Raw genomic sequence first — 15,522 nt, 5'->3', positions numbered from 1 at the left:
AGTGCAAACGGGTAGCGAGTGCAAATGAGGACTTGAAACAATTGAAAACAATTTGTGATATTCTAAAAGGTGAAAATGCTGTTACCGAAATGAGTCCAGCTACATTAGCTTGTTTTATGTATGCTCCAATAACGTCTGTCGAAGTAGAAAGATCATTTTCTATTATGAAAAACATTCTCTCTGACAGACGACTATCAATGAATGTTGAGAACTTAAAAAGCACCTTGTACTTATGTGCAATCAAGACGGAGAAAATTGAAATGCTCTTCCCAATTTAGATTTTAACATTTTGCCAGAAATTATAGATAAAAGTAAGTAACTTCCAAATGTGCCTTTTTTCGGTTTATTTTCCCTTTTTTTATTAACCAAATTTATTCAATCAAAACTTCAGTGATGAAGGTTCTGTCTTTGGAGCCTGCCACTCGTCTCGCTCCATGCAAGAGTCAGCCAGTAAGCAGTGAAATGCGAATTGCTTTGCCAGTGGAGAAATTTTAGCCTCCGAAACCAGAATGAAAAGAAACAGGTGGGTGTCCTTTTCCTGGAAACCTCACTGCGGGAGTCACGCGGAGGGGAGGGGGTGGTGAAGGGAGGAAGGTTCTCTTCCTAGTCCTCTGATATGTCGCTAGGTGTCTCTGTATCGCATCGGGCCAGGAAACTACTTTCATGCCAACCTCCAGGCCACTCTTAATGGGAACCTCTAAGATTTTAAGGCTACAGCACTTACTGTGACTTACCTTATGGACTGCAAATCGACTTCCCGCGTTTCATACTGAACTGGTAATCTCGGTATCCCCAGCATCTCGGGATGGATACGTGGGAGCCGCTGATATCTGTCCGTATTATTACGGTTGTTGACCTGTTCCATTGCAAGCATGGCCAGCTGGAAGGAAGCATAAATTTTAAAGCTAACCTTCAACAATATACACACGCAAATTAATATTCAAATATAGTGTGTTTTCACTCTGTGAACAGTGGTGGCGATTGGGTTCCAAAACTGGGGGGCAAAGACAGTACATTTCCCTTTGTACATAAGATTTAGCATAGTGCGGGGCAAAAGTGGCGAAAAGTGGGGGGCAACTGCCCCCACTCGCCCCACCCCCTAATCGCCGCCACTGTCTGTGAATGTTAATAACAGATAAACTATTAAAGATAACTGGACTGCACGTTTAGTATTTCAAGCTGCATTTGTGCGTGTGTAGACCTTCTGTTGATTTTAGTTCCATTACAGTCCACCAGGTGGTAATCATTACTTGGGTTAGTGTTTATGTTATGAATGTTGTAGTATCAGGGATTAGCAACCGCGAATGCAATAATGATGCAGCACAATGATTGGAGGAAAAGGTGATAATGGGGAGGATAAACCACGTCCTTACCTTCGTTCGCAGCGTATCTTCAGGAGGTCGAACAATTGCACCCGCCGTTGCAATGGCCATTTCGTGCACAATGGAATGAGAGCGTGGGAAAGAGTGGACAATGAGATTATCTTGCTCTAAGCTCTCGTCGAGCAGTTGCCTTGTCCTTTGGGTAATTTCGTCTTCTTTGTAAAGTACAAGCATGTATCTTGCCCTCTTTCTCTCCGTGGCGAAAGTCTTGCGGACGATTTTGTACATGGCTTTCATTCTGCGGAGTATCTGATAACGCGTTATGTGGCTCAGATACTTGCTGATATACATTCTCTGGATATCACCTTGGAGCGCCGCCAGATACTTTTGCAGTGCTACGGAATACTTGTAGAGATGGCCCTGTGAAAGGTGGAAAAGACGACTCTTAGATACCGGTCTATGTTGTATACCAAAAAATATCGCTATACCCAGGGAGGTTGTTTAACAGGAACTGGCCCCATGGAACTAACTCCCCCTTGCTCCCTTGTCGTTTGGAGGATAACAATTAAAATTTGTTCAAAATACTGATTAATATTAGTGTGTAAGAATCCCACTCCAATTATATTCATCAATTTAGCAACATTTTGTTTGAAAATATTCACGAATTATATCAGAATATTAAATTACATGTTATCGCAAAATTCACTGTTTTCCCACAAAACTGGTGCAAAATATGAAGACACTTGGAAGTTCGCATAATCTCCAGGATATGTCCAGGTGTCGCGCGGCATTTTCGTGCACGACGTAAAAAACCAAAATACCGGGAAACTAACGGCCGGGTATCGGTAAATAAATTCCAATCGATACTTTCGATAGCGATACATCGACATCGGTATCGGCTCAGACTTGCTACATATTCATGAAAATTTAATTTTGATTTGATTTATTTTACTTCGCTTTTTGTGCCACTTTTGGCTAATTTGCGAAGATGGGGATGAGTGATGATATGACATCACAAACGTTCATGTCCAAGCCACGATTCGAACCCGGGACCCCTGGCGTCGCAGCGCGATGTGCTAACCACTCCGCCACGGGGGCCGGCATGAAAATTTAATGACACAGTAATTGAACACACATGTGTGTGTGGTTAATGTAGGCTATTATACAATGAATATTATTAATAAGTTGGAAACTGTATATATAGCTTACAAATCATTTTAATTTTTGTAACTCACACACACGCACAAAGTTGGAGCCCCCAGCCGGAATCTACATATTTAAAACATCACATTTTAAACTTTTAGAACACACTTTTTCTTACATGTGTTTAAAACACTTCTAACAGTTGGGCTGAAAAGTTCGTAGGCTGACTCATAGATGGCGTTACTAGAATTAAATCCATGTGATTTTTACTTAGTACTAACCTTCAAAAGATACGTGTATAAATTTCACAGCTGCCGGATAATTAGTTCGTGAGATATAGAATTGTGAGTGAAGCAGCTTTTGTTATTGTGAAAAAATGGATAAAAAAGAATTTCGTGTGTTAATAAAGCATTGCTTTTTGGCGAAGAAAAATACTGTTGAAGCCAAGACTTGGCTTGATAAACATTATTCGGACTCTGCACCAGGAAAATCAACCGTTGAGAAGTGGTTTGCTAAATTTAAACGAGGCGAAATGAGCATCGAAGACGATGTACGCAGTGGACGCCCCAAAGAGGCTGTTACCGACGAAAACATCAAAAAAGTCCACAAAATAATTTTAAATGATCGTAAAGTGAAGTTGATCGAGATAGCTGAGATTATTACATAGCGTTGTTGGAGCGTTTAAAGGATGAAATCACGAAAAAACGGCCCCATTTGAAGAAGAAGAAACTGCTGTTTCATCAAGACAATGCACCGTGTCACAAATCAATGAAAACGATGGCAAAATTATATGAATTAGACTACGAATTGCTTCCCCATCCACCATATTCTCCAGATCTGGCCCCCAGTGACTTTTTCCTGTTTGCAGACCTTAAAAGAATGCTCGCTGGAAAGAAATTTAGCACTGATGAAGAGGTAATCGCCGAAACTGAGGCCTATTTTGAGGCTAAAGAGAAATCGTACTATAAAAATGGCATCGAAAAATTGTATGACCGCTATAATCGTTGTATCGCCCTCAAAGGCAACTATATTGAATAATAAAATCGAATTTTGTCAAAAAAAATATTTTTTACTATGTTAGCCTACGAACTTTACAGCCCAACTGTTACAACTGCATAATATACAGATGGAACAAGTTTGTTCCGTTCTAAAGGTACATTGTTGTATGTTAATTTTGATTAAAGGCCCTGATTGCAATGGAAAAAGTCACCTCACAATATTAGTGTCGAGGTATGCCAAATGGAAAGGGAAGTAAATATGGGAAGGCACTAACCAGACTGAAACCCCTGAGGATTGGTGGACTCAGGTTCCTTGTTGGTAGCTGAGGTGGTGATGCGGGTCTACGTGATGAGGCTGCCACAAGATCTGGGATCTTGGGAAATTCCATCTTCCCTGCAAATCACAAAAAGTGCTCCGTAAATGTTTCGAAAGGCTCTTTTATAACACACCGACATGTTCATTTCGCTAGTTCTACATTGCGAACAATATAAGGATCGTATTTGCAAATAAACTACGTCACCACCCTGCAAATTCCCTGATGGTTCTCTAGCGTAAAGATTTTCTACAATTACGTATTTTGTTCGAAACCAGAATGGGTTTCTTCGGCTACTTACTTTCCCACTTTCTCACGAACTTTTATTGGGTCACTTGTCACTATTTTCACTAGGTCCCGTATTTAATACAAAAAATAATAGAATCATTAAAAATTAGGCTAGAAACAAGCGTAGAATATCTTGATAAGCATGAAAATTCACCAGATTTCCTGGAATCAAAGCTGTTATTCTGAAACTTTCGTACCGGATAGAAACAAATTAGTTGTTTTTAAAGAAAACAAAGAAAAACATTGAGAAATGTCCATTATCCCGTAAAAACATAAAAAGTAAAATAATGTTCTTAAAAAATATTTGAAATGCACTAAAATGCTATGAAACCCTCCCAAAAATGCAATAACCAGCAAAATCGACCACAAATGCCCTTCAAAGGTTCTTTGTTTGACTTCTTTTGAACATCTAATTGATCACAGATGATTTTGATTGATTGATTGATTGATTTGGTGTTTTAAGTCCACTTTATGCACAGTAAGGCTAATCGGGACTGTTCCTACGTTTAAAGTGGGATCCGAACCACTATGTGCCTCCACCGGGAATCGAACCCGGGACCCCTTCATTACAAGGCGACGACGAAGAGCACAGATGAAAATGCATCCAAAACCTAGCCTTAGTTGTGATTTAAGCAATGTGCCTAAGTCTTAATTCAAAATATAAGTGCTAAGTATATCTAAGTAATTATTAAAGATTTAGGGCGGACGTGCATTCGGCGCCCAGAACTCTGCGAGCAATGCGAATCATTACACAGGGCTATCCTCTCACAATAGGACGCTTCGCTCAGATTGTGAATCCAATAACCACTCACCTACAGGTTCCTATTTATACAATAGCGTTATCAAATCAGATTTTAAGATAGCTATAACGTTTTTACTTTCTGCTGCTGACGGAAATCTTTCCGGCACACTTAACTTAGACATCGTCTCTAGAAAGGTGACACTTACAGAACTTGAATTGCAAATTGACATGTTCAATTCATACGCTATCATCAACCGAACACTTACATTCTGGACGTAGTATAGCTATAGTATCTTGGGGTGACTGTGGGGATATATTTCTTTCAAGAAATAAATTGTCCTATAATATCCCTTTCCCCCACAAAGAGAAGCAATTAGTTTTTACTTCAAATATACTTTACTAAGGATAATTTTTAATATTATCCTTCTTTTCTTGGTGTATATATCTGTATCTGTGTGTTTCTGAGTGTTGCAAGCAGTATCTATCCATCTAACTATCTATCTATCTCAGGCTCTGTCCGAAAGGTACAAAGTACGGACTTGAAGTATGGTCTTAGCGGAAGTGACGTCACCTAGTACAGTTTGAAAGCGCCAAGATCAGAAGTACGCAAGTGCACAGTTTGCAGTACAAACGGGAGCTGACTAGGTCACGTGATTTCCACACTCGTTGTTCATTAGTTTAAAATCACGAAGGTAGAAAGCCAGCAACACAGGTTAAATATACGTTATGGGCAAGCAAGTTGCTGGTTAGAGTTCTTATAATGTGTAGAAATGTATGTGTACGAACATTTGAAAATGCTATGTGATTTCTATGGTGAAAAACAAGTGTTTAAACAGTGGGGAAAACAAGGAGTACTAAGTTTTATCTACTGGATCGTATTTGGCGCTGCAGTCGAAGTGCAATTCGAAAGACTTTCACTTCCAGTCCACGACTTGAAGACTGCACTCCAAGACCATACTCGGAGAATGCTCGCTTCAAGTACGGTCTTGCACCTTTCGGACACGGCCTCTGTCTGTCTGAATGCCTCTCTCTCTCTCTCTCTCTCTCTCTCTCTTTCTCTCTCTCTCTCTTTCTCTCTCTCTCTCTCTGTTTGTGTCACTGTCACTCACGATATCCTTAACAGATCTACACCAAGAAAAATACATTCAGAATGAAAGTAAAATTAATGTATATATGAAATGTGAATGTGAATAAAAAGTAAACAGAATTTTTATACATAGTAAAGTAACCTCAACTACAACGTATCTTGTAATTTACTAACATTTTGAACCAATTGCTAAAGGAGTTAGTTTGGTAGTTTAGAAGTGTCTGACCAGTGGCGGCGATTGAGAACCAAAACTAAGGAGCAAGGGAAGGTGACTCTTAGTAGACAAGGTTTAGCATTAAGACGCCTTGTGTGGGGGCAACTGCTCCTTTCTCCCCTATTTTTTGCCACTGTGTCTGATACATACAAAAGCAACAAATTAATTCCTTTATTTATTTGATTTATTTATAAAATAGCCTGTATATTTTTAAATATTCAGAATTAATAACGTCATAATGCATGGGAGAAGAGAGAGAGAGAGAGAGAGAGAGAGAGAGAATTAAGATCTTTCTCCCCCAAGAGTGTTCAATGATTTCGCACCCAGGCTTACTTTACATGGAGAATAGTTAACTTACACGGCAGGCCCCTTCTGGACAGGGATGGGTTACGAACATAAAAGCGCGACGAGGCATCACTCTCCATTTTTCTCTGCAGCTTCAAGGTTTCTACTTTCCACGAGAAGTCTCAGGGCTCTCACGTTGCGTGACGTTGCGATTCTGCGAAACAGAAGAGAATGCCAATCAAGAAATAAGAAGGAAACATACAATGGTTACGTTTACAACGATAGTCCGAATTCTAATTTGCATAATTTCAAACAAATGAACAACAACGGTAGGTTTTCCCCCTCCACGCAATCCCGTTCCCTCGCACGTGTTCATTGGCGGAGTCACCCTTTGCTCAGAGACTTGTTTTGGTTCGCTCGCTCCAGAGATTCCCGGGACATTGTATACTCGGATATCTTTGTCACCTACAGCCACACAACAGACCTGACGTCAATTTCTTTGATTACATTATAAGTTTCTAAAAAGTGTGTTTTTAGGCTCCTAAAATAGGCTCCAAAAAGCCTAAAATAGGCTCTATAAATCTTAAAATAGGTTCAAAAAATCTTAAAATTAGGCTCGAAAATCCTAAAATAGGTTCAAAAAATCTTAAAATTAGGCTCGAAAATCTTAAAGTTTAGGTCCCAAAATGCTTAAAATGATTCAAAATTCCGAAAAAATACTGATTAGGCACAATCGTTAAAGAACAAAGTTTCAAAACAACCATTAGAAATTTTAATAACATCCAAATATTAATTTGCTAACCAAATTTTCACTGGAAAACAACATTTTCAAAATTATGCCCAAATTATTGTAACACTATACTTGTGTTGTGAGCGAAAGTTACTTATTGATATGATATTTCAACAGAAACAGTCGGTGGTCCAAATTTGAATGCAGGAACGTTATTTCGCAAGGAGTGAATGCCACGATGCACCGAACTGACGAGTAATTGAAGAAGACCGCACGGATCAGAAGTTTGTACTTCGGACTGTGCGGATAACATTGCCGTCAGGCATTTTGCTTTGTTTAGAACTTCAAAGAAAATTATAGACCTTGGCGGAGGGTAATCGACAGAGAGTAGGTTTCAAACACTTTAGTCATTGAACAAAGACAGATCAAATACCTCCGTACGATATAAAAATCCTGTAAAAGCTTAAAAAATATTTCAAGACCTAACATAAGTTTGATTTTGGCCCATAAACCGACAATAGGTTATATAACAAGCGAAATAGGTTTAGACACTATAAAACTCCATCCGTTCTTGATTTCCTGAAACACTGACGTCACTTGTTATATCTTATTTACCTGCAAAGGAGAAAACACGTTAAAATCCTAAAATCCTACGTCTAATGATGAGAGTCGATTTTCGTGCCCAATGCATCTACTGTACATACCTTTGGCGATTATTTTGTGCTTAAACAACCTCCCGTGGAGTCTCGATTCTTTCTGGATTAGAATTTTAGTTGACTTATTTATTTTCTCCTTTTTTGTTTTGGAAAAATATCGTTTTGAATAAAAAACGAACCTTACTTTAGTTTAAAGACCAAGGGTCTGATTTTCCAGGGAAACACTTTGTCATTGTTTGTTAATCCTTACAATAGCATTCTTGCAGCACACTTCAGATTACTGACTCGCGTCTTGTACGCTCGCATGCGTGACCTTCGGCCATGTTGTGTGAGTAATCATATAGATGGGGTTCCTCAATGATCTTAATGAATTTGAAAATGTCTCCATGTTGCATTGGATGAAGGGGGACATGTGTATAAGTTCGCCAATTTGAAAAGCTTAGAAAATAACTTTATGTGTGTACGTTCTCTAATATTGTACAAATATTCAACATATTTTTGTCTCTTTTCATTATAATAAACTGGGTAAATATCGTCCGTTTCAAAATAGTTAGATATTTCATAGAAACGAATTGAATAGCTACACTATATTGGAAAAGCAGTACTTACGACTTTTGTCATTTTTACATTTTTAAACGTAATTTAAAAATAATTATTTTCCCTCGTTTCGTGCACTCGCCGACGTGGTTCACTTATTTGGAAAGTTTTGAACGTAACGTTATGTGTGTACGGGCTCTAATATGGTACTAATATTCAAAATATTATTGTATATTTTCTAAATAAGAAACTGGGTATGTAAAAACAGTTTTAAGATAATGAGTTAAAAACTTTATTTTTTTTTACTAATTTTTATTTGATGTACAACGTGTCCGTGAAGTGTCTGTAAACCTAACATTAACTCTGCAAGTGTTGTTTTGTAGTAACGGATCGAAATTAAACTACTTTATTTGACAACATGGAACATGACGTCAAAAAATATGCTATATGACGATACCAAAGAACGGTGAACATGACGCCTCAACCGGCCTAGAGAAGCATCGTATGTAAGTGACTAGGGCGGATTTCACACCGAAGCGACACGCGACTGCGAAGATAACTTGTTGCCTCCAGAAGGCCCAGAAGAATTTCGCAAGCAGTGAGCGAGCTTGACACATTGTTACATATACATTTCTTCCGCTACGCTTCCCTTCCAACTCCAGCTCCAGTAGGCGTCCATCAACCTGTTCTCCGGCAGGGTGGTTAAAGATAGGAATTTTAAATAAATTCAATTCCGGCCCAGGAAAGAAAATTAGCGAGCGTACATGGGTTCTGGACCGTAAATAACCCTTTTAACTGTAAAGTATTTGAATTCGGTCCAGGAACGTTTTTTCCAGATCAATTTAAATACGGTCCTTTTTTCAATGAAACAATACCCAACTTGCCGAATTTAAATTGTGCGAGACAGAAGGTTCCGGTCCTGCTGCGGGACCCAATGGAACAAATTCGAATTTATGGGTTCCCGGACTTTCAACAACCCTGTTCTCCAGTGCAACCTCACCCACGCCTTTGCTTCCCCTTCTGTGGGCACACAGCCTGAAATAGCTGATACGAGTCGTCGTTGTTTTTTTCGTTGAGGAGGGTTGGTGGCGAGAGTATGGATTCACGAACGCCTTCACTAGGGACGGACAATTAGCAAACTACCTTTCTGGAACTGTTTCATGAAGCTTTATGCTGACCTTCGTGGTGGAGTGGTTACCACAGCGCGCTTGGACGCCAGACGTTCCCTGGTTCGAATCCTGACATGGGCGTGCGAGTGTCCCTTCATCACTTTCATCATATCATCACTCATACTCAGGCGCGGCTCGTGATTTGTTTTCCTGGGGGTTCACCGATGTAATATGAAAACAGTGGCGTGCCCACTATCCTCGAAAAGGGGGGTACAACATATACACATTTTTTACTATAGCCAGCCATCATTTTGACATATTTTCCTGTCTCTGACGTTCTTTTTTTAGAAATGCTAGGCCAAAGGGGGGGGGGGTTATGACCCTCACTATTTCTCCTTGGGCAAGCCACTGTATGAAACATATTCAGTTTCTGCAAATTAAAGTTTCTCCGCCAAGCAAGCAGGATGCTTGTCCAGAATGTTCTTATGTGGGAGTATGACGTTTTATACTACGTAGTAAGGATATACGAATAAATTAAGCGCAGAAACGACAATAAATTGTGCCTTTATGAAAAAGTTAGGGTTGCTTGGGAAAAGAATGAGAAACTGTTACGAAGGTGTTAGAGATGTGTTTATGAATAATTGACCTAAATTATTTCATACAGACCAAATTATAATGAATAACATATCAATTGTAAGCTATTCTACAATTTAAAAATCGACTCGTTAGAAGTGATCTTACTGATACTCTAACGATAACTGTGTACTGCTTCAAAGATATTGACAAATATTAATGAAATAACTATTGTGGGGGGGCAATATGTGAAGAACATGAATTTAACTCTAAACATGTAAAGCTTATTATTGATTTTAAGAAAATATATATATAATAATCCGGCATAGCTCATACAATACAAACATAAGTAATAAGTAAACCTTATGTAACTTATGGCCATAAGTAAATGCTTGTCGGGATCCCTTACCTTTTGTCGTCACGTATGAGGTGCACTTCCTCACACACACTGCTCCTACTTTAGATTGAGGGGGGGTAGTGGTCCGTTGTTGGAGGGGATAAAGGGGGACTGTTCACGGCTTCAGGTTCCGGATTCCTTTAACTTCCCCTAGGCTGGCTGAAGTTCCGGCGACGTGGTGTGAAACACACGGAAGTAGTTCAATAGACACAAGATCAAAACACAGTTCCTCTCGCTGCACGGTCCTGTCATCTGTTCACCAATCGCACTTCATCTACGTACTTTGGTGGCTGATGTTCCGGTTTCATGGTGTGATTTGTTTTAAGTATTGTTCAGTAAACACACGGAAGTAGTTCAATTGGCACAATATCAAAACACAGTTCCTCTCTCTGCACGGTGCTGTCATCTGTTCACCAATCGCACATCACCTACTTGCCTCCTCCCAAAGAACCGCACTGCATCCCTGTACGCACACACACAAAGTCTTTCCAGACCTTCTCACGTACACCCTCACTGCTGTCACCTCTATCTCCTTGTGTGTGTCCTGTCCTTCCCCAAAAACGCCAAAACTTCCCCCGTGTCCTTGCAATATTGCCGGTTTTTTGTAGCCTTGTCCAGTGGCTCTAACACACACACACACACTCACTAATACACAAAAAAGAAGATAAAACAACAAAAAAACACCCTAGCCAGTGTGACTTGCCTGAGGGGCGCGGTTCTCCCTCTCGCCATGTCAAGCAAGGGACTGGGTGCGACTTTGAAGATAAAAAGGAAATCCTACAAAATTCTAACTTATAAAATAAAACGAATAGCCAAATAATAATAATAATAATAAAAAAAATTAGGGCGGCACTACACTATTTATATTTGTGCTTGTGGCAATTCAGGACATACTAATTATACCCATTTTCTCACTCGAGTTCAATGCATGGATACCTCCGCAAATATCGACTGAAAAGTTTTCATCATGTGCAATTCTCCATTAAATGTTTTCGCCGATTCGTACTACGCGTAACTTCGTTTTATTTGTTACACACAAGTATTCTTTGCGCATTACATGTGGAAGGAGAGTTGCATCTACATTTCACATTGGTCAGCTCCTTCTTCCTGCTTTCAGGAGCGAGAGCTTGTAGGGTAGTGTTTACCGTTAAGGATTGTCAACCTGATGGTTTTAGGTTCAAACCCCTCTGGTGGCAGAAAGTTTTCGTAAGTTTTAGACATATCCCATTGTGTTCATTGTCCACGCCGTGTGAAGCTGAATGATTCAGTTTGTAATTAACGATGGGGGGAGGGGAAATAATAAATTACAAAATATCCATTTCAACGAAGCGAGAAGTGGAGAAAATTTGGATAATTCTTATAAATATTAAAATTACATTCATGTTTTTAGTGATATAATCGCATATAATATCAAATATCTTACGTGGACGAATTTATCTTGCTCCGTACTCAGTCAAGATGCATTTCGCACCGATCTAATACATTCTCCAATACATTTCAAAATGTTATTGAATATTTCATGTCGATAATTTGATCTATGCATCAATTCTTGACGCCGAGACGATATTTCCTGCAACTACATCTTCTCTCCTCTCGTCTCAAGTCTCTTCTGTTCTTCTCTTCTCCTTCTCTCCTGTGCTTCTCCTCTGCTTTTTTCTCATTTCGCCTTTCCTACTATTCTCGCATCTTGTCATTATCCCACTCTTCTCCACTCCTATTATCTCCTCTCCTGTCTTCCATTTTCGACTCAACTGCACTGTTCTCCTAATATTTTCGTTCTTCTATTTTTCTCTCCTTTACTCTACTCACCACTCCCCTCTTCTCGTCTCCTCCTCCCCAAACTCCTCTCCTCTGATCTAGTTTTCCTCCTCGCATATCCTCTTGCTTCATTTTCCTCATCTCTCCTCGAATCTTTTTCTCTTCTCCTCATTACTTCTCCTCTCCACTTATGTCCTCTATTTTCTTCCCTCCTTTACTTTTCCTCTTCCCCCTTTTCCTCTTCTCCTCTCTTTTGTCCATTTCCGTTTCCTCTCTCCTCATTTCAATGAAGTCCTAGAAAATCGATTTTCTTTCTTTCAGAAAGTATTTCTCATTTGCAACAAATGTAATACTGATATTTTTTTCTATTTTTATACAATAATACTTAGATTAATTTCTTTCGCGTATTTCATAAATATATATTGTGCATGTGGCAATCCTGAAATTGAGCCTAACTCTACACGCAACCCACCAACGCCTTGTTAAATTAGGTTGCCTAGTTTAAAATGTCGTTGTCCTAAAACTTTTGAGATACACTGTACACCTAAATATAGTGGCTTTTGAGGCAACTTTATGATAATTACATAGTGTTTCATATCGAGTGATTAGGGGCCTCCCTGATGGCGCAGTGCTAGTATTGTTGCCTTTTAATCAAGGGGTCCCAGTTTCGATTCCCGGTGGAGGCACATAGTGGTTCGGCTCGGATCCCACTTTAAACTGCAGGTTCAGTCCCGATTAGCCTTACTGTGCATAAAGTGGACTTAAGATACAAACTCAATCAATCATATCGAGTATTTAAAATGTTACAATTTTGCTTTAAATTAATCGTATATTTCACTCTCCCATAAAATTAATAAGAAGTAAAAGCAAATAAAGTGTAAAAGCGAACTTCAAATTAAGTTTAGAACTATCCACTTACAGATTTCGTGAACAACACTTGATAATTTTCCTTTGTGAAATCTTCTGTATTACCTGTTTATATATACAGGGAGCTCCATAAATCAAGAATGTAATTGTCAGGTGTTACGTGGAAGAAGGTTGTATTGATGCATTTTTGGAGATCAACCTTTACAACCTTTGGCTTTTAAATTAAGAGTATCCTCACAACACCTGGTTTGGCATAGTCCGACAAAATTCTTGAAGTGATAAAATACTTCTGTGTCCTCTTCTAAACTCAGTTCAGAGCAGATATGTCTCTTCCTTTAATTTCGAACTTGGAATTTAGCCACTCTTGCTATTATGATAAATTTTAATAAGTACTGTGAAGTTTGTAATCAAGCAGTTCTGGGTTCCATACTCAGTGGAGTACATAATGGTTATGATACAACTTTAAACTGTAGATCCAGTCTTGATTAACCTTCCTGTGCATAAAGTGGGTTCAAAAACAAACCCGATCCACATAGTTGAGAGCACACATGTGAAAACGTATGACGAATATGATGATTGATTGATTTGGTATTTTAAGTCCACTTTGTTCACAGTAAGGCTAATCGGGACTGGACCTACAGTTTAAAGTGGGATCCGAACCACTATGTGCCTCCACCGGGTATCGATCCCGGGACCCCTTGATTACAAGGTGACAACGCTACCACTGCGCCATCTGGGAGGCCCATACGAAAAGCATGAACTTTTAGGAGCAGCATTTGTATTTTTTTTATTTTTCTGGTGTTATTAAGCGTTCACGAAGATTTTGTATTTGTCCAAGTCTGAAAAGAGGGAATGATTTCACGAAGAACTTGATATTAGACGATGTGGACAGTTTAAATCTCGAGTACAGACGTAACGCTTAGTTCAGAAACTTTTTCTATGACAAGTTGCAACTAGTAAACTCTACTGACTAGTCCTGTAATCCACAGTCTCGTAGCAGAGTATGGTCACGGTACATTTCTATTAATGCTATAACTTTAATAGTACGTCCACTCTATGATCAAAAGTTGAAGTCTAAAACAGGATCAATCCTTTCCAACCTGTCTAGACACGCTTGGCGCCTCCCGGCACGATTTCCTTCTAATTAAACCACAACTAGTTGGTTTGGAATCGGCATACTGATCGGCCAGTCGGCACAGGTCTATGGCATGTACCAATTTGTTGGTCTTCGCCGATCTGTCGTGCCGATCGGCATAGTGAGGACGAGCATTTAGGTAGGCAAACAGGGCCTGCTTTTTCCTTCGCAAGTACTTACACTCTGTTCCAACTATCTCTGGAGCAGGCGAACGAAAACAAGTCTCTGCGCAAAGTAGTGACGCAAGGCGATTCCACCAATGAACACGTGAGATTAACGGGATTGCGTGGAGGGGGGAAAGCGACTGCAGTTACCGCTTCGCTCTGCCCAGTCGATTCCCCCTCCCTTTTTTGCCGCTCTGTGTGGCCTTGCTCCAGAGATACTTGGGACAGGGTGTAGAAAAGTCTCACATATCAACAAGGCCCATACCATGTTCGAAATCAAATAATAAGTATAAAAAAATAGCTACTTTATTTTCTGAAAACATATTATTGCAGATGGATATTATTTGGCAAAATTTAAGGAGTGGCCAGAGGCGCTGAACCCACGTCTATGAAGTTCAGCTCACTAGGAGCAACCGAGTGTTGCTACTACTATATAGTATACGCACAATTAGAGAGTCATTTGTGTCTGTTTCATTATTAAGGAACTTTCCTGTCCCGCGAAACGGTTCTGTTCAACCCCCCGCGCACGTTAAATGAATTAGCAGGGAACTTCGATTTCTCAGTCGGAATACTCAAGGCCTGCTGTCTCACTAACGGGTGTGAAATGGATAGGCGCGTTACTGCTCAACCTTCTCTCAAATGAATATTTCATGCGGAATACCGTAAAGGTGAGAGCATCTTCTGCGTAGACAAGCTTAAAACATCTCCATGACGAAATGCTCTAAAGCTTCTTGTGGAATACACACACACACATAGCCTATACATATAATCAATATTAATTGATATTATAATTTATTCAAACACAACCTCTTCTTTCTAAATTGATTGATTTGATTGATTTAGTTTATTTTACTTCGCGTTTTGTGCCTCTTGGCTAATTTGCGAAGATGGGGATGAGTGATGAAATGATGAAATGGATGAAAATGGACATTCACAAACAACCATACCCGACCGGGATTCGAACCCGGGACCCTTGGCGTCGCAGCGCGATGTGCTAACCACTCGGCCACAGGGTCGGGCTCTTCTTTCTAAAGAATGAGTTCTTTAATACATTTGCTACCATCTATAACGGTGTATTCATTCCTTTCATAAAAGTGTCACTCGAAAATGAACATCGCTACGTTGCCTCCCCCTTCATCAATGTAATCGTATCATCAATCATTCTCATTGTCGCGATTAGCCAAAAGTGGAAGAAAAACGAAA

At 39.6% G+C, this 15,522-nt stretch overlaps 1 protein-coding gene across 1 annotated transcript in view; it reads right to left on the bottom strand.

Moving 5' to 3' along the window:
* Positions 1–7,951, bottom strand: part of LOC145987112 (uncharacterized) — a 30,495-nt gene extending 22,544 nt beyond the window's left edge. Inside the window, exons 1-5 of the mRNA XM_083121587.1 lie at positions 7,828–7,951; positions 6,467–6,607; positions 3,739–3,857; positions 1,374–1,742; positions 735–880 (exon numbers count right to left, since the gene is read on the bottom strand). Of these exons, the coding sequence (XP_082977713.1) occupies positions 735–880; positions 1,374–1,742; positions 3,739–3,857; positions 6,467–6,533 (701 nt within the window). The 5' untranslated portion in view covers positions 6,534–6,607; positions 7,828–7,951. The remainder of the gene's footprint in view (positions 1–734; positions 881–1,373; positions 1,743–3,738; positions 3,858–6,466; positions 6,608–7,827) is intronic.
* Positions 7,952–15,522: the final 7,571 nt, after the last annotated feature.

Source organism: Lepisma saccharinum, chromosome 4 (genome assembly GCF_977018435.1).
Source record: "Lepisma saccharinum chromosome 4, izLepSacc3.1, whole genome shotgun sequence".
In the NCBI taxonomy this organism is placed as follows: domain Eukaryota; kingdom Metazoa; phylum Arthropoda; class Insecta; order Zygentoma; family Lepismatidae; genus Lepisma; species Lepisma saccharinum.
Note: the sequence above shows the minus strand (reverse complement) of the source record. Positions and strands in the feature narration are given on the sequence as shown.